This window comes from Salmo trutta, chromosome 10 (genome assembly GCF_901001165.1).
Source record: "Salmo trutta chromosome 10, fSalTru1.1, whole genome shotgun sequence".
NCBI lineage: Eukaryota > Metazoa > Chordata > Actinopteri > Salmoniformes > Salmonidae > Salmo > Salmo trutta.
Window position 1 is genome coordinate 10,595,701 of NC_042966.1, and position 24,358 is coordinate 10,620,058.

The following is a 24,358-nucleotide window of genomic DNA, read 5'->3' on the forward strand; positions in this document are numbered from 1 at the left end:
CAGGTAAGTGGGAGTCAGTGTATGGCAGTTTTGCCCTCATCAAGCAAGAGTTGAAGATGCACACCAAAATTATTGACAAGGGGTATACGGAATGGTACCCAGTCAATTTGTGGGGGTACAGGTTAGTTGAGGTAATTTAGGTAATATGTGAAGTGACTATGCATAGATGATGGCTAATAAACAGCGAGTAGCAGCAGTGTAAAACAAGGGGGGGGGGGGGTCAATGCAAATAGTCCGGGTAGCCATTTGATTAGTTGGTCAGTAGTCTTATGTCTTGGGGGTAGAAGCTGTTAAAAAGCCTTTTGGACCTAGACTTGGCGCTCCGGTACCGCTTGCCGTTCGGTAGCAGAGAGAACAGTCTATGACTAGGGTGGCTGGAGTCTTTGGCAATTTTTAGGGCTTTCCTCTGACACTGCCTGGTATAGAGGTCCTGGATGGCAGGAAGCTTGGCCCCAGGGATGTACTGGGCTGTACGCATTACCCTCTGTAGCAGTTGCCATACCAGGAGGTGATGCAACCAGTCAGGATGCTCTCAGTGGTGCAGATGTAGCACTTTTTGAGGATCTGAGGAGCCATGCCAAATCTTTTTAGTCTCCCGAGGGGGAATAGGCCTTGTCATGCCCTCTTCACGACTGTCTTGGTGTGTTTGGACCATGATAGTTTGTTGGTGATGTGGACACCAAGGAACTTGAAGCTCTCAACCTGCTCCACTACAGTCCCATCGATGAGAATGGGGGCGTGCTCGGCCCTCCTTTTCCTGTAGTCCACAATCATCTCCTTAGTCTTGATCACGTTGAGGGAGAGGTTGTTATCCTGGCATACTGAAATGATTGACAAGGGGCATACCATAAACTTGGAAAATGAATGGTGAAAGTTGTATACTATATATTACTCACAGAGTAATAGGGTCTGCAACTTTCATCAGACTTTTTCTTATCACTACAAAACATCGCAACACTCCTCCTGTGTCTGGATGCTTTACTTTGAAAACAGGGTGGAATCCTTATGGAGTTGGATTATTGGGATACCTGGCCTGTGACCCAATATAGCAGTGTTGTCCACATGGGATGTAACTATTGGTACTGGAAGGCAAATTGTTACCCAACTATATATTCTGCTCTATGTATTTCCGTCAAAAAAACTAACAACTGATTCACTGGAAAAACATAACAGAGGTAATCTATCACCAGTCATATTTTCAGTCAGCAAAGATGCTTATTTAAGATAAGATTTAGAAGAAGTGAGAGTTGAGATTAACCCGAAATAAAACTTACTGTTGCATCCTTTAGTGTTGTTACAGTCAAAGTCTAACCAGTTCTCCTTTGTGTGTGTGTGTGTGTGTGTGTGTGTGTGTGTGTGTGTGTGTGTGTGTGTATGTGACCAACTCCGCTATCATTGGGTCTTTTTGGATTTCCCCCAAAATGACCAACCTAACTGTATACATCAGATATTTGTAGTCCTCTGGAAGGATGAGCTCATCAGCGTCACTCTGTTTGGAGTTTTGGATCATCTGGGTTTCTAGTTGGACGAGTGAGAAATGCGTGATGAATTATGGAGGAAGGTTGCCTCTATTTTTTACCAGATATTGTTATGGTGGTAACGTTACAGTAAGCAGCTTGGATGTCGACAATTTGACACTTAATCTCGTCATGTTACTCACTTCCACCCAGTCTCTGAGTCGATATGAGAGAAGACATGGTTCTGCATCACAATGACTTCTCCAAATTCCACAAACTTGTTGAGTGCAGCATCTCAGGTCAACCGGCAGAGATTCTTCCAGGTGCTTTTAGAACTTCAGAAACTGTAAATATTTTGTTCAAACGATTTTTACAATGTATCCATTCACTCCAATACATTCAATGATTTACATAATCTTAAAACGTAAAACACATTTTCCTGTTGGTTCTCTACAATATCTCTAGATGTAGTTGATGGGATGAACCAATTGACCACTCTTTTGATGATGCAGGGACAAAATTAGTTGTCAGACATAACGAGCTTGTCACAGGTTTTATGTAGAATAATAAATTACACAGCTTCACTGACATCATGAATTGATGTGATCTATTTTGGTGAGTGGACACCTGGGGTGATTGATTTGTGAGTTGCCCGGGTCCCTGATTGACCGATGAGTGGCAACCCTGATTAGAAGCACCCGCTGCTCATTTGTTGTTCTTTACAAATGCTGTTTTGAATTAAAGTAAAGTGTACCTACCCACTGAAGAAGGCTGTAAAGCCGAAACGTGTATGTACGCTATCCCTAATGCAGTAAAAAAATGAGGTAAGCATTATGCGACATACAGTACCAGTCAAAAGTTTGGACACACCTACTCATTCAAGGGTTTTTCTTTTTTTTAAACTATTTTCTACAATGTAGAATAACAGTGAAGATGTCAAAACTATGATAAAACACATATGGAATCATGAAGTAACAAAAGCGTGTTAAACAAATCCAAAATTATTTTATATTTGAGATTCTTCAAAGTAGCCAGCCTATTGGGATACCTGGCCTGTGACCCAATATAGCAGTGTTGTCCACATGGGATGTAACTATTGGTACTGGAAGGCAAAGTGTTACCCAACTATATATTCTGCTCTATGTATTTCTGTCAAAAAAACTAACAACTGATTCACTGGAAAAACATAACAGAGAAAGAGGTTATCTATCAGCAGTCATATTTTCAGTCAGCAAAGACGCTTATTTAAGATAAGATTTAGAAGAAGTGAGAGTTGAGATTAACCTGAAATAAAACGTACTGTTGCATCCTTTTGTGTTGGTACAGTCAAAGTCTAACCAGTTCTCCTTTGTGTGTGTGTGATCAACTCCGTTATCATTGGGTCTTTTATATTTCCCATAAAATGACCAACCTAACTATACATCAGATATTTGTAGTCCTCTGGAAGGATGAGGCTCATCAGTGTCACTATGTTTGTAGTTTTGGCTTTTCGGATCATCTGGTTTTCTGGTTGGACGAGTGAGAAATGCATGATGACTTATGGAGGAAGGTTGCCTCTATTTTTTACCAGATATTGTTATGGTGGTAACGTTACAGTAAGCAGCTTGGATGTCGACAATATGACACTTCACCTATGAGAGAAGACACGGGTCTTCATCACAATGATTTCTCCAAATTCCACAAACTTGTTGAGTGCAGCATCTCAGGTCAACCGGCAGAGATTCTTTCATCTCATCTCTTCGTTGATGAGATGAAACAATTGAGCACTCAATTGATGATGCAGGGCCAACATTACTTGTCAGACATGACGAGCTTGTCGGAGGTTTTATGTACAGTAATAAATAACATATCTTCACTGACTATCTCATGAATTGATGTGATGTATTTAGGTGAGCGGACACCTGGGGTGATTGATTCCTGAGTTGCCCTTGGTGCCCGCTCCCATACCGTATAATTCTGTATCTTTTTGTGACTAATTTGTATACTGGTAGACCAGAGGGGCCACGTCCCTGATTGGCCGATGAGTGGCCACCCTGATTAAAAGCATTTTCTGCTCATCTGTTGTTATTTACAAATGCTGTTTTGAATGAAAGACTGAATAAGGCTGTAAATCCAAAACATCTATGTACGCTATCCCTGATGCAGTAAAACAATTAAAATATTGAATAATGAAATAAGCATTATGCTACATATTTTTGAGTACGAACCCATTACACCTCTTTGTTTTTATCTGAATTTGCACCAGCCAAACTTCTGGGAGAGCGCAATGTTTTTTGGGGGATTGGTCCTGTGGGCTGAGATTGCCACTATGAGTAGCCCAAACTGCATCGCTTCTAATGTAATTATATATGCAATCCCAAGTTTCTATTTACTGGAAAGTATTGTCTTGACTTTCCCTCATCTAAAGACCACAGGTAAAGATGTGTTTACAGGTTTTAAAAACAATTCATTTCTTAGCATGCCTCTAAATGACTGCAGATGAGATGCAATCAGGGTTGCCAGGTTAGCCAAATTTGCGTGGCAAATGACTAATCAAAACCTGCCCACAAGGCCTTAAAACAAACCATTTTTTTCCAGCAGCAAGAGAGAAGTTGACACATTTATCCAATAAACCCTTTTTCCATAACGTTATTGAGTTAATTAAACAGCGTTTGATATGCTTCGAAGTACGGTAATGGAATATTTTGACATTTTTTGTCACAAAATGCGCTCGCGTGTCACTCTTCGCATAGTGACCTGAACGCACGAACAAAACGGAGCTATTTGAATATAACTATGGATTATTTGGAACCAAAACAACATTTGTTGTTGAAGTAGAAGTCCTGGGAGTGCATTCTGATGAAGAACAGCAAAGGTAATCCAATTTTTCTTATAGTAATTCTGAGTTTAGTGAGCACCAAACTTGGTGGATTAGCTAGCCTGTGATGGCCGAGCTATCTACTCAGAATATTGCAAAATGGGCTTTCGCCGAAAAGCTATTTTAAAATCTGACACCGCGATTGCATAAAGGAGTTCTGTATCTATAATTCTTAAAATAATTGTTATGTTTTTTGTGAACGTTTATCATGAGTAATTTAGTAAATTCACCGGAAGTTTGCGGTGGGTATGCTAGTTCTGAACATCACATGCTGTCACATCCTGACCAGCAGAGGGAGTATTGTATTAGTATTTTGGTCAGGACGTGGCAGTGGGGTTTGTGTTGTATGGTTTATCTAGTTGTTCTGTTTCTTTGTTAGTCTGTGTGGCTCCCGATCCTGATTGGGAGTCATATATTAGGAGTGTGTTTTTCACCTGGGGTTTGTGGGTTGTTGTCTTTTGCACTGCTAGTTATTTAGCCTGCGAAACTGTCGTCTGTCGTTCTTTTGTTTATTGTTTTTCCCGTGTTCACATTTATTTAATCAATTAATATGATGAGCACGCAACCCGCTGCGTATTGGTCCACTTTTTCCGACAGCGATTTCTCTCTATCTTCAGACGAAGAGGAGCGTGACACATGCTAATGTCAAAAGCTGGGTTTTGATATAAATATGAACTTGATTGAACAAAACATGCATGTATTGTATAACATAATGTCCTAGGAGTGTCATCTGATGAAGATCATCAAAGGTTAGTGCTGCATTTAGCTGTGGTTTTGGTTTTTGTGACATATATGCTTGCTTTGAAAATGGCTATGTGATTATTTTTGGCAGGGTACTCTGACATAATCTAATGTTTTGCTTTCGCTGTAAAGCCTTTTTGAAATCGGACAATGTGGTTAGATTAACGAGAGTCTTGTCTTTAAAATGGTGTAAAATAGTAATATGTTTGAGAAATTGAAGTTATAGCATTTTTGAGGTATTTGTATTTCGTGCCACGCTCTACCATTGGATATTGGTGAGACGTTATAGCGGAACGTCTGTCCCTAAAAGGTTAATCACCTGAGGTAGAATACCTCATGATAAGCTGTAGACCACATATTCTACCAAGAGAGTTCTCGTCTATATTATTCGTAGCTGTCTATTTACCACCACAAACCGATGCTGGCACTAAGACCGAACTCAATGAGCAGTATAAGGCCGTGAGCAAACAAGAATATGCTCATCCAGAAGCAGCATTGAGGAGTATACCACCTCAGTCACTGGCTTCATCAATAAGTGCATCGACGATGTCGTCCCCACATTGCCAAGTGGAGTGGTTTCAAGTTACTTGTCCACAAAAAACTATCATGGTCCAAACACAATTTTTTTTTTTAAAGAAAAAAAAATCTTCATCCAGTTTGAGGTAAGTAATCGCTGTTGTGATATCCATAAACTCTTTTTCAGTCATAAGAGATGGTGGCAGAAATATTATGTACAAATTAAGTTACAAACAAAAAAAACACAAAATAGCACAATTGGTAAGGAGCCCGTAAAACGGCAGCCATCTCCTCTGGCGCCATTCGTAATGAATATAGAAAGACAAATCCCCTTTATATCGCGCAGTGATTTCTAAAACATTGGTTCTGCAATAAATCACTGGGAGTAATATTTAGGGTGCAACTTTCTTTAGACTTTTTCTTATCAATACAAATCATCGCAATGAATCTCCTGTGGCTGTTTTTTATACTGTGAAAGAAAACTGGTTGGAATTATTGTGGAGGCTACCTGCCTTGTGACCCAATTTAGCCCTGTTGTAGGTACGGGATGCAACTATTGGTATTCTAAGGTAATGTGTTACCCAACTATTTGTGTGGTGGCCTAGGGAAACACTTCACATAGCCAAATTTTGACTTTGCGATTTTTGAATAGTTATGTAAACTACAAACTGTCCCAAATACAGATATTTTTAAATAGCTGAGATATCTTTACCAGAACCCAAGTTATGAGCTTTTAAAGTCGACTTCTGATGAAAAGTTAAAACAGATTTCAAAGATTCCATTACGTTTTTGAGAGAATAATACCAACAGTCAGTTTGATCATTTCAAAAGAGATTGTCACTATATATATATATATACATACATACACACTGCTCCAAAAAATAAAGGTAACACCAAAATAACACATCTGAATGAATGAAATAATCTTATTAAATACCTTTTTCTGTACATTGTTGAATGTGCTGACAACAAAATCACACAAAAATAATCAATGGAAATCCAATTTATCAACCCATGGAGGTCTGGATTTGGAGTCACACTCAAAATTAAAGTGGAAAACCACACTACAGGCTGATCCAACTTTGATGTAATGTCCTTAAAACAAGTCAAAATGAGGCTCAGTAGTGTGTGTGGCCTCCACGTGCCTGTATGACCTCCCTACAACGCCTGGGCATGCTCCTGATGAGGTGGCGGATGGTCTCCTGAGGGATCTCCTCCCAGACCTGGACTAAAGCATCCGCCAACTCCTGGACAGTCTGTGGTGCAACGTGGCGTTGGTGGATGGAGCGAGACATGATGTCCCAGATGTGCTCAATTGGATTCAGGTCTGGGGAACGGGTGGGCCAGTCCATAGCATCATTGCCTTCCTCTTGCAGGAACTGCTGACACACTCCAGCCACATGAGGTCCAGCATTGTCTTGCATTAGGAGGAACCCAGGGCCAACCTATGGTCTCACAAGGGGTCTGAGGATCTCATCTCGGTACCTAATGGCAGTCAGGCTACCTCTGGAGAGCACATGGAGGGCTGTGCGGCCCCCCAAAGAAATGCCACCCCACACCATGACTGACCCACCGCCAAACCGGTCATGCTGGAGGATGTTGCTGGCAGCAAAACGTTCTCCACGGCGTCTCCAGACTCTGTCACGTCTGTCACATGTGCTCAGTGTGAACCTGCTTTCATCTGTGAAGAGCACAGGGCGCCAGTGGCGAATTTGCCAATCTTGGTGTTCTCTGGCAAATGCCAAACGTCCTGCACGGTGTGAGCTGCACTACCTGAGCCACTTTGCGTGGGTTGTAGACTCCGTCTCATGCTACCACTAGAGTGAAAGCACCGCCAGCATTCAAAAGTGACCAAAACATCAGCCAGGAAGAATAGGAACTGAGAAGTGGTCTGTGGTCACCACCTGCAGAACCACTCCTTTATTGGTGGTGTCTTGCTAATTGCCTATAGTATATATATATATATAAGTATATATAATTATTTATTTTTAACGGCAACTGCTGGTATTGTTTGTGTTAAATGTGACGCACCACCTGGATTCGGTCTTATGTAGCAAAATATGAAATTGTGTTTTTTTTTTTTACATTGGATAAAATTAGAGACTCAGCTTCAAAATGGTATATCATCCACTGCATTTGAGGAACAATGGGAAAGTAATTCTGCTTTGAAAGTTGATCAACTTGTAAACTCACTTTTGAGAAAATCACCTTGTAATGTTTTGGTATCTAGTGAAGAGCTCTTCTTTGTCTATACCCATTCAGCATCGTTCACACCCTCTTAAGCTTTAGCCCCACCCATCTCGTTTCACTCTCGGAGCACACACTTTGATTTGTTTACCTCTGGATAACATGAAAACAGCCTAACCAGCTCTGCTGGCAACAATTTCATTCCGCTTTTTTGCAAATGTTTACTGACACCGGCCATATTCAACAGGTGTTGTACACACGTCACGTAACGTTAGTTAACGAGCCAGCCAGCTAACGTTAGCTAGTTAAACAACAATGAACAAAGTGCCAACAATGAACAAAGTGCCAACAATGCCTAACATTAGGCTCTAACTAGAAAAGCAAACAGCTCTGGGAAACTAATAATAATGTCCACTAGGGACCCAGGCAGCTAATGTTAGCTAGCTAGCTAACAGTACACTTTAGCTTAAGACATATAGCTAGCTAGCTAGGTAAACAATGAAACTAGCTAGGTAAACATCGTTTAAGATCATACATGTCACGGAACATTAGCTAATGAGCCAGCCAGTTAACTAGCCAGCTAGTTAAACAACAATGAACTAAGTGCCAACAATGCCACAGTGCGGGGAGCTAACCAACCAGGTCTAATGTTAGCTAGCTAATATAATTTCAATAACCTTCATGTGCTCATAATTTAACAATTTTATTCGTATTTACAGATGACATACAAGTTTGTTATTAAAGCACACGAAAGTTCACATGTTTGAGAAGGCATTTCTGCCCAAAAAAAAAAAATAATAAAAAAATATTTTTACGTTCTAACGGCTCTCCTGTGAAGTCGTGACATGCGACATACGCCTAGTTTCCTGAATCGGGTCACAAATAATAATTACTAGAATGAATTATTATACTGTACAATAGTAGATACAATGCCTTGCAAAGGTATTCATCCCCCTTGGCGTTTCTCCTATTTTGTTGCATTACAACCTTTAATTTAAATAGATTGTCACGAGCGGATAGAACTGTTTTAGGGTGAGTCAAGCGCAGGAGACTGAGGTCCGTTGGAACAAACTTGATTTAATAAATCCAAAGGCAAAATCCATATACGGCTGGGAGCACAACAGTCAAAAAGACTAAAAGAAGCTCCGCTCAACAAAGGGCAGACGGGGCGCAGCCCGGCAACCTTAATGCCTATACAATAAGTCGTAACCCAAACAATTTAACACCACACGTAACAAAGAACAATCCCGCACGAATCCTAACTAAACACAGACAGACTAAATACCCTCCCACTAATGACAAACATGAAACAGGTGCAATCAAAAAACAGAAATAACTAACAGACACTGAAACACAGATCTGTGGCAGCTAGTAGGCCGGCGACGACGAACGCCGAGCACCGCCCGACCGAGGAGAGGCGCCACCTTCTGTGGACGTTGTGACATAGATTTTTATTTGGATGTAATGTAATGGACATAGACAAAAGAGTCCACATTGGTGAAGTGAAATGAAAAAAATTACTTGTTTCAAAAAATTTAAAGAAATAAAAAAATGGAAAAGTGGTGCCTGCATATGTATTCACCCCCTTTGCTATGAAGCCCCTAAATAAGATCTGTTACAACCAATTACCTTCAGAAGTCACATAATTACTTAAATAAGTGTCACATGATCTCAGTATATATATACACACCTGTTCTGAAAGGCCCCAGAGTCTGCAACACCACTAAGCAAGGGGCACCACCAAGAAAGCGGCACCATGAAGACCAAGGAGCTCTCCAAACAGGTCAGGGACATAGTGTTGGAGAAGTACAGATCAGGGTTGGTTATAAATAAATATCTGAAACTTTGAACATCCCACAGAACACCATTAAATCCATTATTAAAAAATGTAAAGAATATGGCACCACATCAAACCTGCCAAGAGAGGGCCGCCCTCCAAAACTCACAGACCAGGCAAGGAGGGCATTAATCAGAGAGGCAACAAAGAGACCAAAGATAACCCTGAAGGAGCTGCAAAGCTCCACAGCGGAGATTGGAGTATCTGTCCATAGGACCACTTTAAGCCGTACATTCCACAGAACTGTGCTTTACGGAAGAGTGGCCAGAAAAAAGCCATTGCTTAAAGAAAAAAATAAGCAAACACACTTGGTGTTCGCCAAAAGGCATGTGGGAGACTCCCCAAACATATGGAAGAAGGTACTCTGGTCAGATGAGACTAAAATTGAGCTTTTTGGCCATCAAAGAAAACGCTATGTCTGGTGCAAACCCAACACCTCTCATCACCCTGAGAACACCATCCCCACAGTGAAGCATGTTGGTGGCAGCATCATGCTGTGGGGATGTTTTTCATCGGCAGCAACTGGGAAACTGGTCAGAGTTGAAGGAATGATGGATGGCGCTAAATACACGGAAATTCTTGAGGGAAAGTGAGTGAGCTCGCCAGGCCCCCCTGCTTCCACCGGCTCGTCGGGCTTTCATGACTTAGCCGGATCGCCAGGCTCCCCTGCCTCAGCCGGCTCATCGGGCTTTCATGCCTCTGCTGGATCGCCAGGCTACCCTGCTTCCACCGGCTCATCAGGCTTTCATGCCTCAGCCAGATCGCCAGGCTCCCCTGCCTCAACCGATCTGTCAAGTTCCCGCGCCCCAGCTTACTCGACAGTTTCCCGTGCCTCAGCTGGCGTGACAGGTTCTCGCGCATCAGCAGGGGTGACCGGTCCGCTCCTGATCCCCGGGTTCGTCCCCTTTGGAAGCGTCCTGCAGCTGGAGCCACGCGTCGGGGAGGGTGTACTGTCACATATACTCCCTCTCCGGCCTCGAGGTGATTAGCTGATGAAGTTGAAATGATGCGGGATTAGTGGAGGCAGCGCCTGTTTTATTTGGTTTTAAACCAATATTTTTGTCGTACGAAAATCTCGGAACCTTTCATTTGTTTGACCGTTCTCTAGGTCATGTAACTGTTTGTTTCATGCAATATGTTTTCTGGACTTCACAGGAGAGATGATGCTCTCCGGTTTTGTGATGAAAGAAAGGTGTGGTTGAATTTATTCTGCCACTGTCTTCTTATTGTCTCGGCCTTAGGCCTATATATCACAGTGTCAAGGCATATAAACGAACAGGTTATAGAGAAAACAACGCAATTATCACAACACACACTGTTCAACAAAAAAATCTGTCTTGGCTTCCCAGGTGATTTAACCCACACACTGCTATTGCCTTCCAACAAGTTTAGGATATCGATTGCGTTGCAATCTAAAATCAAAATAATTCTTAACTGAAATTACTTGAATACTCATGAATACAAACAGACACCTCACAAGTCCTCAACTGGCAGTTTCATTAAATAGTACCCTCAAAACAACAGTCTCAACGTTAACAGTGAAGAGGCAACTCCGGGATGGTGGCCTTCTAGGCAGAGTTGCAAAGAAAAATACTTATCTGACTGGCCAATAAAAAGAAAGGTTTAAGATGGGCAAAAGAACACAGACACTGGACAGAGGAACTTGTTTCTCAAACTAGACACTTTTAATGTACTTGTTCTCTTGCTCAGTTGTGCGCAGTTGGGCCTCCCACTACTCTTTCTATTCTGGTTAGAGCCTGTTTGCGCTGTTCTGTGAAGGAAGTAGTACACAGCGTTGTACGAGATATTCAGTTTCTTAGTAATTTCTCCCATGGAATAGCCTTCATTTCTCAGAACAAGAATAGACTAACGAGTTTCAGAAGAATGTTCTTTGTTTCTGGCCATTTTGAGCCTGCAATCGAACCCACAAATGCTGATGCTCCAGATACTCAACTAGTCTAAAGAAGGACAGTTTTATTGCTTTTTTAATCAGAACAACTGTTTTCAGTTGTGCTAACATAATTGCAAAATGGTTTCTAATGATCAATTAGCCTTTTAAAATGATAACTTGGATTAGCTAACACAACATGCCATTGGAACACAGGAGTGATGGTTGCTGATAATGGGCCTCTGTACGCCTATGTAGATATTCCATGAAAAATCAGCTACAATAGTAATTTACAACATTAACAATGTCTCCACTGTATTTCTGATAAATTTTATGTTATTTTAATGGACAACAAATGTGCATTTCTTTCAAAAACAAGGACATTTCTAAGTGACCCCAAACGGTAGTGTATTTCTGTCAAATTACATTCTGTTCACCTTTAAAAATAAACAGATTCACTTGAAAACCAAACCTGCTGTTCATGCCTCTTTCTCAGCAGTCACATTTTCACTCAGAAGAATAAAATAAATATTCAAAGATTTAGAAGAAGTGAGAGTTGAGATTAATCTAAAATAAATCTTACTGTGGCATCCCTTTCTGTTGGTGCAGTCAAAGTCTAACCAGTTTTCCTGTGTGTGTGTGTGTGTGTGTGTGTGTGTGTGTGCGCGTGTGTGTGTGTTGGGGGGTGCAAGTGTGCGGTGAAGTTTCTAGTGAATTGTCTTTCCTCTCAACATTGATATGGAAACATTTAAAGTCTGTGACGACTATCTCAGCTGTCACACTGAGCTGCAACTCCCGTAGCAGTGTCTGTGGCTTAATCTTGGAAAAAATTTGCTCGACCGTCAGACAGTCCAGAAACCAGCTCAACTATCATTGGATTTGTTGGACTTACCACACAATTAGCAGTCTAACTGGATACAGTGGATATTTGTAGTCCTCTGGAAGGATGAGGCTCATCAGTGTCACTCAGTTTGGAGTTATGGCTCTTTGGATCATCTGTGTCTCCAGTTGGACTAGTGACAAATGTGTGATGACTGATGGTTTTACAAATCTGTGGAGGGGCGATGATTGTCACAATGGTAACCTTACAGTGAGCTGCATGGATGTCGACAATGTGCCACTTCACCTAGCCATTTTCCCCATTTCCATCCAGACCCTGTGTGTCGAGATGAGAAACAAATCCATTCTGCATCCCAACGATTTCTCCAGATTCGACAAACTGGTTGAGCTAGGCATCTCAGGTCAACCGGCAGAGATTCTTCCAGGTGCTTTCAGGGGGCTATTTGGACTTCAGACACTGAGTCTTACTTGCTCTTTAAACTTATCCATTCATTCAAATACATTCAAGGATTTACATAATCTTAAACAATTAAGAATATCTTCATGTTCGTTTTCTGTAATAGCTCTAGATGCATTTGATGGTATGAAACAATTGACCACTCTTACGATAATACAGCACGAAAATAATTTGTTGTCAGACATAAAGAGCCTGTCAGGGGTTTTATGTAGAATAGCTAATAACACATCTTCACTGACATCTCTGGTCCTGTGGGCTGAAATTGCCTCTCTGAATAGCCCAAAGTGTATCGTGTCTAACGGGACTACTTATGAGACCCCAAGTTTCTATGGTCTTCAAGATATTTTCTTGAATTTCCCTGATCTAAAGATCGTAGGTAAAGGTGTGTTTGAAGGTTTTAAAAACATTTCATTTCTGTCCATGCCTCTAAATAATGTACTGCAGATGCAACTACTGCAGTCGGGTGTCAGCAAAGTGGAATCATTTCAATTCAGGCAGGAGGATAGTGACTTAGAGTCGATATGTGAAATAGTCTATCAACTCTCAACTTCTTATGTTTCAATAACTACGGATCATATCAACTTCTCAATTTCTGCCATTCAAAATTGCATGACACTTCGAAAAATGAGCCTTGAAAATAGCCTTGAGTCTTTTTCACAAAGATTTATTGATCTGAGCTTTATCCATGGCTTGAGGAATCTCCAGGTTTTGACTGTTTCTCAATTTTCCATGAACAATACAAGATTTACATCCCTTTGCAAAACTCAACCTAGTCCTATCTTGTGGTTAAAAGTAATGTCATTGTATTTTAGTAGTATTTTTAGCATACATCGTAGACAGTTCTTTTGCATGAAAAACCTGGAAGAACTTAACTTGAAATATAATCGAATCTCCACCATCGACAACTTTGCCTTTCTGGGATTGCAGAAGTTAAAGGTTTTAAATCTAGGTCATAACCAGTTATCTGAAATCAAATCATTTAATTTCTTTGATCTGCACTGCTTAGAGTACCTCAATCTGGAGGCAAATCCATTGGTGCACATTGAGGCATTATCTTTTGCTCACCTTAGTTCAATACAGAGTGTGTCTCTGGGAGACCTGAACTTCCCTCCAGAATCCAAGATTGAGCTGAATCTGACATGTGTATTTGGCAGCATACCTCGGGGACTAACATACCTCTACATCAGCTCTGGCAGAAGGCCCATGACTCTTATTATTGGGGGCGATGGTGCCCCAAACCCAGGCTTGGGCCTGCATGTCCACGGCGAGACAGTGTCTTTTCAGGAATGTGAGAGGCCTTTCTTTAGGGCTGTCGTTGAGCTAACTGCAAGGACAGAGTGGATCCTGTGTGGGTCCATCTTTGCTGGGAGCTACTTCAAGTTCCTTCAACGCTTCAAGCTAGAATCAAAGCTCTCAACTTTATTTGTGGATCTAACCAGCCTGAATACACTTGTGCACTTGAGGGATTTGCAACTTACAGGAGTAGACCTCAATCGGCAGACTGGTCTTGCGATCATGTTTCACAATTTGACCAGACTGGAGACTCTGATGCTCCTTGGCTGCAGGATCGACTACCTGGAAAAGGACCTGAGCAAAGACTTACAGTCAATGAGAGAATTACGTTTGGTTATTAACAATGAGCTTACAATCATGGAAGAATTCCCTGAGCCCCTGAAAAGCCTAAAGTATCTGGTTATACAAGATCTACTTTTACAATGCAGTTGCGACAATGCTTGGTTTGATAACTGGGCGAAAGGGAATCGACAAGTTCAGGTCATGTTTTTGCAAACTACATTGGGAATGAAGGAAATAAATTGCATAGGTGAGCATGGCACTCAGAACTTCCTCAAATTCTCCCAAATCCACTGTTCAATGGACGTAGGATTCATTTTGTTTGTTTCTAACACCCTGGGTCTCCTGCTCTTCATGCTGGTGGTGCTGCTACATCACCTGGCTGGCCAGTATCTGCTGGCTCTATTTTACATCACTCGCGGCTGGTTGGAAGAGGCCGTGTTTCGGAACAACAAGAGACGCTACAGGTACGACGCCTTTGTCTCTTACAGTGGGAAAGATGAGCGCTGGGTGGTGGAGGAGCTTCTGCCCAACATGGAACAACGAGGTCCTCCTTTCCTGCGCCTGTGTCTGCACAGTAGAGACTTCCAGCTGGGGAAGGACATTGTGGACAACATCACAGATTGTCTCTACAGCAGCCGCCGGACTGTATGCTTGGTCAGCCGCCACTACCTCCGCAGCAACTGGTGCTCTTTGGAGATGAAGCTAGCCACTGACCGGCTGCGGGTGGAGCAAAGGGACATCCTCATCCTGGTCTTCTTGGAAGACATCTCTCCTCGCCAGCTGTCTGCCCACCACAGGCTGGCCAGACTGGTGAAGACCAGGACCTACCTGGACTGGCCAAACGAGCCAGAACAATACCAAGATTTTTGGGACCGACTTTGGGCTACGCTGGCGCCAAAACATGGCCAGTGACATGAATACATTTAAAAACTAAAGTCCAAGTTTTATGAATGGATTGTAACTTAGCTAGGGAAATATATAATGTATCTCCTGTACAAAAAGCCAAAAAGAGCTAAACATGAGTGTCAAACTTTTTTCAAATATTTTTTCGAATCATTATTCTGTATGTCGTTATCGTATGTTAATGTCTGCTTCAAATTACTCTAATTAAATACTTTGAGTTGAGTTTCCAGTGGTTTTTGTTTTGTTGGTAACACTTTGAACCTGCCATTTTGACATATTAATAGCAGAGTAGAGATGCATCATAAACCATCATGACACATTTCTTAGGTGCATCTCAATTGTCCAAAGGAGCTTCCTCTACTCAGCTTCTCTCTTTAATCTGCTATGATCTGAAAACTATTTTGGGTAAGCGTGGGGATTCGAAGAGGAAATTACTTTAGACAATTGAGATACACTTCTAAACCAGATAAGACTTCCTGTGTGTTCTTGTGCTACAGCGCCCCCTGAAGTTATGTCACTGCCATACACTTCCTCTAGACTGACAGAGATAATTCCACTGTGTTACTGCGAGCTGAGGGGTCTGTCTGGAGGGCTGAGACACAGAGTTAAATTATGTTTGTGGGTTGTGTCCAACCTGCCCAATCAACCCAATTTACAACAGCAGCCCCTTGACCAGCCCCTTGATCCATGTCAATGGAGATACTGTAAGAGTGAGAGGAAGAGGGAAGTAGTGAGAGAGTGTCACCCTGTTATGAGTAGGTCACCTCGACACCATGCTAGCCTGGCTCAGAACTTGTATCTATAGATTTAATTGCTATTGGGATTTTAACCACACACACAGCATACTTCAATATCTTTCCCCTTTACTTTGACATACCTTTCACGTACATGCCCTTTCCTTTAACATTTTGACAGTCTCACCTAGAAGACACTATTACCTACATAAACTTACAGTAAAATTGCCCAGAAAAAGTGTCAACTACATTTAGTTTTCAGCGTAAAAACACAGATGCATGCATAAACACGGACGCATGCAAGCGCACACAGACACACACACCAAGGCCTGGCGGACTGAAGAAGCTGAGTGCCCTTTAGCTAAGAACTATATTCACTGAGCTTGTCTGATGCTTTAAGCACACAATTTGATTAAATAATTAAGACACAAATGGCTAGAGGGAGTCCGACCAGCAATTGATTTGATTGTGCTGGGCCAGGCTCAGATTTTCTGCATTGTGTTTAAAAAAAAAGACAGCAAGTGACTGTCACCTGTTCTCTCTCTCTTCCAAAGACCTGTTCTCACGGGACTAGTATTACTTGAGAATGTTGGTTATATAATTATTACTCCAGAATGTCCGTTATTCCAGAGGACGACCCCCAGCAAAACTAGAATAGTCCCAGTAAGCAAAATTACGTTGAAAATACGTCTACAATACGTATATTCCAGACATTGAAGTTAGGATCAATTTAGGTTCTGAATGAAATGTGAAAAGGTATTTTCCGTATGTTTAAAATATATATTTTCCACAACGCTGAAAAGGCATCTTTTCCCGACTTTGATAAATATGCATTTTCCAGACCAGACCAAAAACCAATGTCTATGGATATAGAAATCAAGGCCAGTCCGGAACTGCACCAAAAAAAGACATCCAAAAAGCATCGGCCTTTGCTTACTGAGTTGTAGCCTACAGTGTTGCCTGTAATTGCATTTTATGAATGGACCTCTATGTGGTAAGACTACCGTTTCTAAAACACCAAAAAATGACTTCCGGACCGGACCAAAAAACGACGTCCAAAAGAAGTCTGCTCGTGCTTACTAGGGTGTAGGCTACTATATCGGTCCGCAATGGAATTTTATGAATGCCCATCCATGTAGCAGGCTCACGGTTTGTTAATCAGGCCAATGCATTGGCTTTATTAGTGTTGATTCCTGTGACTAATCAATTTGGCTATTTAAGCACTGAATATCAGCTACTCAACTTTATCAGGAGTTATTGCGACCCTATTTGCAATGTGTTTACACAGCGGGAAATGCAGAGGCATTTTCTTTTTCGCTATGATCAGTTTGTCAAAAAATTTTACATATACAAACATGAAACCACTGATCATGACAATGGGTGAAACTACTAGACAACAGTTGTGATTGTCCATTCTATAATGTCCGTTTTACTTTGACCTGTCCTGTTTTTAGGATATGTTACTTTGTTAACATCGTTTTCTATTTGATTGAGCACCATTTAGGTTAGGCTATTTGATCGGAGAAACCTGCATGATGTAAAAAGTGTATCCTATATCTGCTACATGATTAATGTAAAAAAAAAAAAATCTGACTGAACGTTGGTGGAGCGCTGCAGAGATGCATCTCTCAAACATCACCTTGGAGAAGCTCGCTAGGAATGGACAAGCTAAATATTTTGCGCCCCTGCTTTTGACAAAGTGGGCACTGCTTATCAAACGGCGGCATCAGCGCTCGCCTAAAAAGCCCATATGCACCTGGTTGAGAGAAATTGTAATTGTTTTTGGACAGAATTCTGTGAGGTTTTTATGTGTTGTTGGAGCTGTGTCTTGGCCAGTTTATCTCAGAAAATGCCGCCCTCGTCAATCATAATCACATCAATAAATTGGTTATAACAAACTCTGAACAACGTAACACTTGACAGCAAAATGCATGCAGAGGACGTGCTAAACTCAAAACGGGAATATTTACACGTTTCTCAGGAGGTAAAGGGAAAGTCAGATGTGTGGAAAAAATGTGACTAGTTGTGGAAAATACTGGAGATCAAGAAAAAGAAGGTAAGGAGGAAGCGTGTGTACAGATTACAATATATTTTTTCTGACTGTTTGGAACAATGTAAACAACACTAAAGTATAAGCTTACCAGAGAGTCTGCTGTAACGTTTTTTTTGTTAAGCCTTTATTACAGCAAAGACTAAACAGTCACATTCATTCCTGAATGCAATTTCCAAAATGGAATGATTTATTTATCATTTAAGCTAATTACTCAAGGCAGGCTTTATTTTCTTTAAAAACTAAAATGCTAGATTGTATTTTAAATCAAATGTATGTATTTTTTTATTTAACTAGGCAAGTCAGTTAAGAACAAATTCTTATTTACAATGACGACCTATCAAAAGTCCTGCAGGGATTAAATATATATATATATATATATATATATATATATATATATACATTAAATAAAAATATAGGACAAAACACATAAAGACAAAAGAGACAACACAACACTACATAAAGAGAGACCTAAGACAACAACATAGCATAGCAGCAGCACATGACAACACAGCATGGTAGCAACACAACATGACAACATTGTAGCAACACAACATGGCAAATGAATCCTATGCTGTGTGATGACATGAACGAATGAATGATTGATTGATACAGTAGCCTATAGAAGTATTGAAATGTAGGCCTACGTAAGTTATGGTATTAAGACTAAACTAATCAAATCAAATTTTTTTGGTCACATACACATGATTAGCAGATGTTAATGCGAGTGTAGCGAAATGCTTGAGCATCTAGTTCCGACAGTAATATTTAACAACTACCTAATACACACAAATCTAAAGGGGTTAATGAGAATATGTACAGTACATATAAATATATGAATGAGCAATATATATATATAACAATTCTCTTTGCTGCTGCTCAACTAAAGAAATCTCGGTCGACCAACAGCCCATCAACTAAACAGTCGACCAGTCGACTAAATGGGGTCATCCCTATTTTACCTAATCTATGTGTTGCTCTTTAATTAATAGGGGATGGCAGGAAATAGGAAAGTGGACAAGATGAATAGACAGTAAGCAGAACCAGATACATTTTCTCAAGATGACCCTGTCTGATGAACCTAAACATTAAAAAGCATGGGAAGGGAGCATCTTGACCCATCAGAGAGGTTAAGCTCGACTCTTAAAGCCCACAATGTATTTTGTCAGATGCTGCATGGGCCATTTTTGGTCCTCTTGACCGATTGTCTATCAGATGTCTTAGATGATATAGACTAACTTGTATGCCCTGTGTTCACTGGAATATAGAGAGGAAGCACACAGGTCAGAAGTGTAATGACTGTGTAATACATTTGTAATAACTGATTATTACTTACCTCTGTAATGGAAGGCTTTCGATTCTGAGACAATATCATTTTGAGTTGTATTAAAGCTTTAACATGAATAATTTGATGTCAACATAGAGGCATATTATCTCTTTTTAGTGACGTTTGAATTGATATTGCATGTCTCTCAAATGAACAGTTGAGGGCAGGCTTGTACCATACAGTAGTTTGTCATGGGAAACCAATTCCACTTCAAATGGGGTGGAATGTCCCTTACAAAAATGTACCCTGGTAGCTAGTAAAAAAAAATTTAAATCATGTTTTTTTCAGTCACTACAATGGCAGGAAAATACCATGGTAGTGGTGCAAATTCCATGATATTTTCCTGCCATGGTAGTGACCAAAAAAACATGAGTGTACCATGGTAATGTAGTATTTTTCATTGTACTACCATGGCAGGAAAATACCATTGTATTTGCACCAGTACCATGGTATTTTCCTGCCATGTTAGTGACTGAAAAAACAGCATTTTTTCCATTGTACTAGCTACCATGGTACACAAATGAACCATGGTAGTACAGTGAAAAAAATACCATGGTTTTGTACTACCAGCATGTAGTGAAACATGAAAGCATAGTAGTTGTTTACAAAGTATTATGATGGTCTGTGTCCCACCGTTTTTCAGGTGAAGTGACCAAAAACGTAGTAATTTATGATACTCACATTATTCAACATTGACTACTCGCTCTGCAATGGCGAAGTGTAGGCCTAGTACATTCTTAAACCCCATTTAGGTTATAGTGAAAAACCACAACACATGGGGTAGTAGTGTAGTGTACCCTCTTAAACCTTGGGACCTGGATAGGCTGAATAGTCTGAGAAGAATGAATAGAGTCTGAAACCTTGAACATTTTAAATAGTTTGTTGAAGAGAGAAGCACCAGAAACTCAGTTTTCAGTTGACTCTTTCTCGCTCAACTGATGTGGCTACTCTTATACAATTCTAAATAGCTAACATACAACAACACAAAACACTTGTAAAAAGGTATTAATTATCATCTTATCTCAAAGATACATTTCCATAATGTAATTCTCAACATATTCCTAAAAACAGCAAGTTACAATGTTTCCCTTTGTTTACACCGTGTGAAGTTCGTTGGTCCCGTCGATGACTACAAAAGGCTAGCTTGACTGGAGCTAACTTTAGGTGACGTTAGGTTCTATGCTAACAGGCTTTTATACATTTATTAAACTTTCAAAACATCATCAAAAATAACAACAATTATCTCATTATCAAATGAAAATGTATTAGTCACATGCACCGAATACAACAGGTGTAGACCTTACAGTGAAGTGCTTACTTATGAGCCCCTAACCAACAATGCAGTTTAAAAAAATACGAATAAGAATAAGAAATAAAAGTAACAAGTAATTAAAGAGCAGCAGTAAAATAATAGCGAGACTATATACAGGGGGGTACCGGTACAGAGTCAATGTGTGGGGGCACCGGGTAGTTGAGGTAATATGTACATGTAGGTAGAGTTATTAAAGTGACTATACATAGATGAAAACAACAGAGCGTAGCAGCGGTGTAAAAGAGGGGGTGGGGGCAATACAAATAGTCTGGGTGGCCATTTGAGTAGATGTTCAGGAGTCTTATGGCTTGGGGTAGAAGCTGTTTAGAAGTCTCTTGGACCTAGATGTGGCGCTCAGGTACCGCTTGCCATGCGGTAGCAGAGAGAACAGTCTATGACTAGCGTGGCTGGAGTCTTTTAGGGCCTTCCTCTGACAAACTTCACAGTAGGCACTATGCATTCGGGCAGGTAGCGTTCTCTTGGCATCCGTCAAACCCAGATTAATCCATCAGACAGTGAAGCGTGATTCATCAACCCAGAAAACGTGTTTCCACTGCTCCAGAGTCCAATGGCGGCAAGCTTTACACCACTCCAGCAGATGCTTGGCATTGCGCATGGTGATCTTAGGCTTGTGTGCAGCTGCTCGGCCATGAAACTCATTTCATGAAACTCCAGACGAGCAGTTCTTGAGCTGACGTTACTTCAAGAGGCAGTTTGGAACTCGGTAATGTGTGTTCCAACCAAGGACAGACGATTTTTATGCGCTGTGCTTCAGCACTCGCCAGTCTCATTCTGTGTGCTTGTGTGGCCTACCACTTTGGGGCTGAGCCGTTGTTGCTCCTAGATGTTTCAATTTCACAATAACATCACTTACATACAGTGGGGCAAAAAAGTATTTAGTCAGCCACCAATTGTGCAAGTTCTCCCACTTAAAAAGATGGGAGAGGCCTGTAATTTTCATCACAGGTACACGTCAACTATGACAGACAAAATGAGAAAAGAAAATCCATAAAATCACATTGTAGGATTTTTAATGAATTTATTTGCAAATTATGGTGGAAAATAAGTATTTGGTCAATAACAAAAGTTTCTCAAAATTTTGTTATATACCCTTTGTTGGCAATGACACAGGTCAAACGTTTTCTGTAAGTCTTCACAATGTTTTCACACACTGTTGCTGGTATTTTGGCCCATTCGTCCATGCAGATCTCCTCTAGAGTAGTGATGTTTTGGGGCTGTCGCTGGGCAACACGGACTTTCAACTCCCTCCAAAGATTTTCTATGGGGTTGAGATCTGGAGACTGGCTAGGCCACTCCAGGACCTTGAAATGCTTCTTACGAAGCCACTCCTTCGTTGCCCGGTCGGTGTGTTTGGGATCATTGTCATGCTGAAAGACCCAGCCACGTTTCATCTTCAATGCCCTTGCTGATGGAAGGAGGTTTTCACTCAAAATCTCATGATACATGGCCCCATTCATTCTTTCCTTTACACGGATCAGTCGTCCTGGTTCCTTTGCATAAAAACAGCCCCAAAGCATGATGTTTCCACCCCCATGCTTCACAGTAGGTATGGTGTTCTTTGGATGCAACTCAGCATTCTTTGTCCTCCAAACACGACGAGTTGAGTTTTTACCCAAAAGTTATATTTTGGTTTCATCTGACCATATGACATTCTCCCAATCCTCTTCTGGATCATCCAAATGCTCTCTAGCAAACTTCAGACGGGCCTGGACATGTACTGGCTTAAGCAGGGGGACACGTCTGGCACTGCAGGATTTGAGTCCCTGGCGGCGTAGTGTGTTACTGATGGTAGGCTTTGTTACTTTGGTCCCAGCTCTCTGCAGGTCATTCACTAGGTCCCCCCGTGTGGTTCTGGGATTTTTGCTCACCGTTCTTGTGATCATTTTGACCCCACGGGGTGAGATCTTGCGTGGAGCCCCAGATCGAGGGAGATTATCAGTGGTCTTGTATGTCTTCCATTTCCTAATAATTGCTCCCACAGTTGATTTCTTCAAACCAAGCTGCTTACCTATTGCAGATTCAGTCTTCCCAGCCTGGTGCAGGTCTACAATTTTGTTTCTGGTGTCCTTTGACTGCTCTTTGGTCTTGGCCATAGTGGAGTTTGGAGTGTGACTGTTTGAGGTTGTGGACAGGTGTCTTTTATACTGATAACAAGTTCAAACAGGTGCCATTAATACAGGTAACGAGTGGAGGACAGAGGAGCCTCTTAAAGAAGAAGTTACAGGTCTGTGAGAGTCAGAAATCTTGCTTGTTTGTAGGTGACCAAATACTTATTTTCCACCATAATTTGCTAATAAATTCATAAAAAATCCTACAATGTGATTTTCTGGATTTTTTTTCTCATTTTGTCTGTCATAGTTGACGTGTACCTATGATGAAAATGACAGGCCTCTCTCATCTTTTTAAGTGGGAGATCTTGCACAATTGGTGGCTGACTAAATACTTTTTTGCCCCACTGTACATAGTTGATCAGGGCAGAAATTTGACAAACTGATTTTTGAAGGGGTGTCCATATACTTTTGTATATATATAGTGTAGCTACATTTCCATTGATAGACACTGGAGTTGATAGTATTTCAGAATTGTCATTAGAAGATATGCATATAGTGTGCTTGGGTGTCATGAAGATGTTCCTTACACGAGTCCCTAGAGCATGCAGAATGCGGGCTTCCTCTCAGAAAACCAACTGATCTCCTTTCAAGGCTCATTGCCAAAATTTGCTCGACAACTTTGGTCACTGGCCGAACTTGACTTGGTCACTGAGTGCAGGCAGTTTTTGCTCTACAGGTCTATCACCACTTTATGTCCCCCATGTCAATTTTGCTAGATTCAGATGATGCTAGGCAGAGGCATTACCTTGATTTTGCCAAACAGCTGCGAATGCACTTTGTTGAGATGAGCAAGAGTATCTATGGTGATACATTAACAATGTACATGGTCTCACTCACTTTGCAAATGATTCTGCATTTCACAACTGCTCACTCAATGACCTCAACTGCTTTGAGTTTGAGAACCACTTGTAGGGGCTTTAACGTGCCATTAAAAGCCCACATAATCCATTGGTACAAGTGACAAGGTGACTCTGAGTCAAGTAAAGTAAAACATACTGCTAAGAACATCCAAACATTAAGAAAATAACATGTGAGATGGTTGCTTTCTCCTCCAGGACAAAGATGCATTTGTCAAAGAAATTAGATGATGGAAACCTTGTCTGATGTCATTCACCAAACTCGTTCAAATATTTTTTATTGAACACATACACAAGAATGGTGTATAGGTATAAAAGACAAGTTTACAGTTCTTATCTAAACATAAGAGAACAGACATTAACCAAAAGCCCCAGAGTTCTGGGCACAAAACAAATATTACAAAACAAGACATACAAAACAAGGACAGGTAGTTAGAAAAAAGGGTTGATGTAACCCCCCCACTTATACCCCCCTTTATCCCCCCTTATTCCACCCTATTCCCCTCCCAACTGCTCGGGTGGCGGGGCCAGCACATGCTGCCCAAAGGTAGATTACCATATGACAATTGAGAGTGCGTTAAAAAGTGCAAATTCACAGCGCCGCCTGGTCCAAGTAAGAGAGGAAAGGCTGCCAGATTTGATCAAATGTTGATAATTTATTGTTCAGAATATATCTAATTCTTTCTAA

The 24,358-nt window shown here is 41.0% G+C and overlaps 1 protein-coding gene across 1 annotated transcript; it reads left to right on the plus strand.

The window, feature by feature from the left end:
- The first annotated feature begins 12,230 nt into the window (after positions 1-12,230).
- LOC115201092 (toll-like receptor 13) lies at positions 12,231-15,480 on the plus strand. Its single transcript, XM_029764374.1, has one exon. It carries the CDS (start codon positions 12,430-12,432, stop codon positions 15,265-15,267), a length of 2,838 nt encoding a protein of 945 aa, XP_029620234.1. The 5' UTR covers positions 12,231-12,429; the 3' UTR covers positions 15,268-15,480.
- The last annotated feature ends 8,878 nt before the right edge of the window (positions 15,481-24,358 follow it).

What these genes read in the sequence shown, in the direction of transcription:
- LOC115201092 (XM_029764374.1), top strand. Translation starts at nt 12,430, where the DNA reads ATGAGGCTCATCAGTGTCACTCAGTTTGGAGTTATGGCTCTTTGGATC.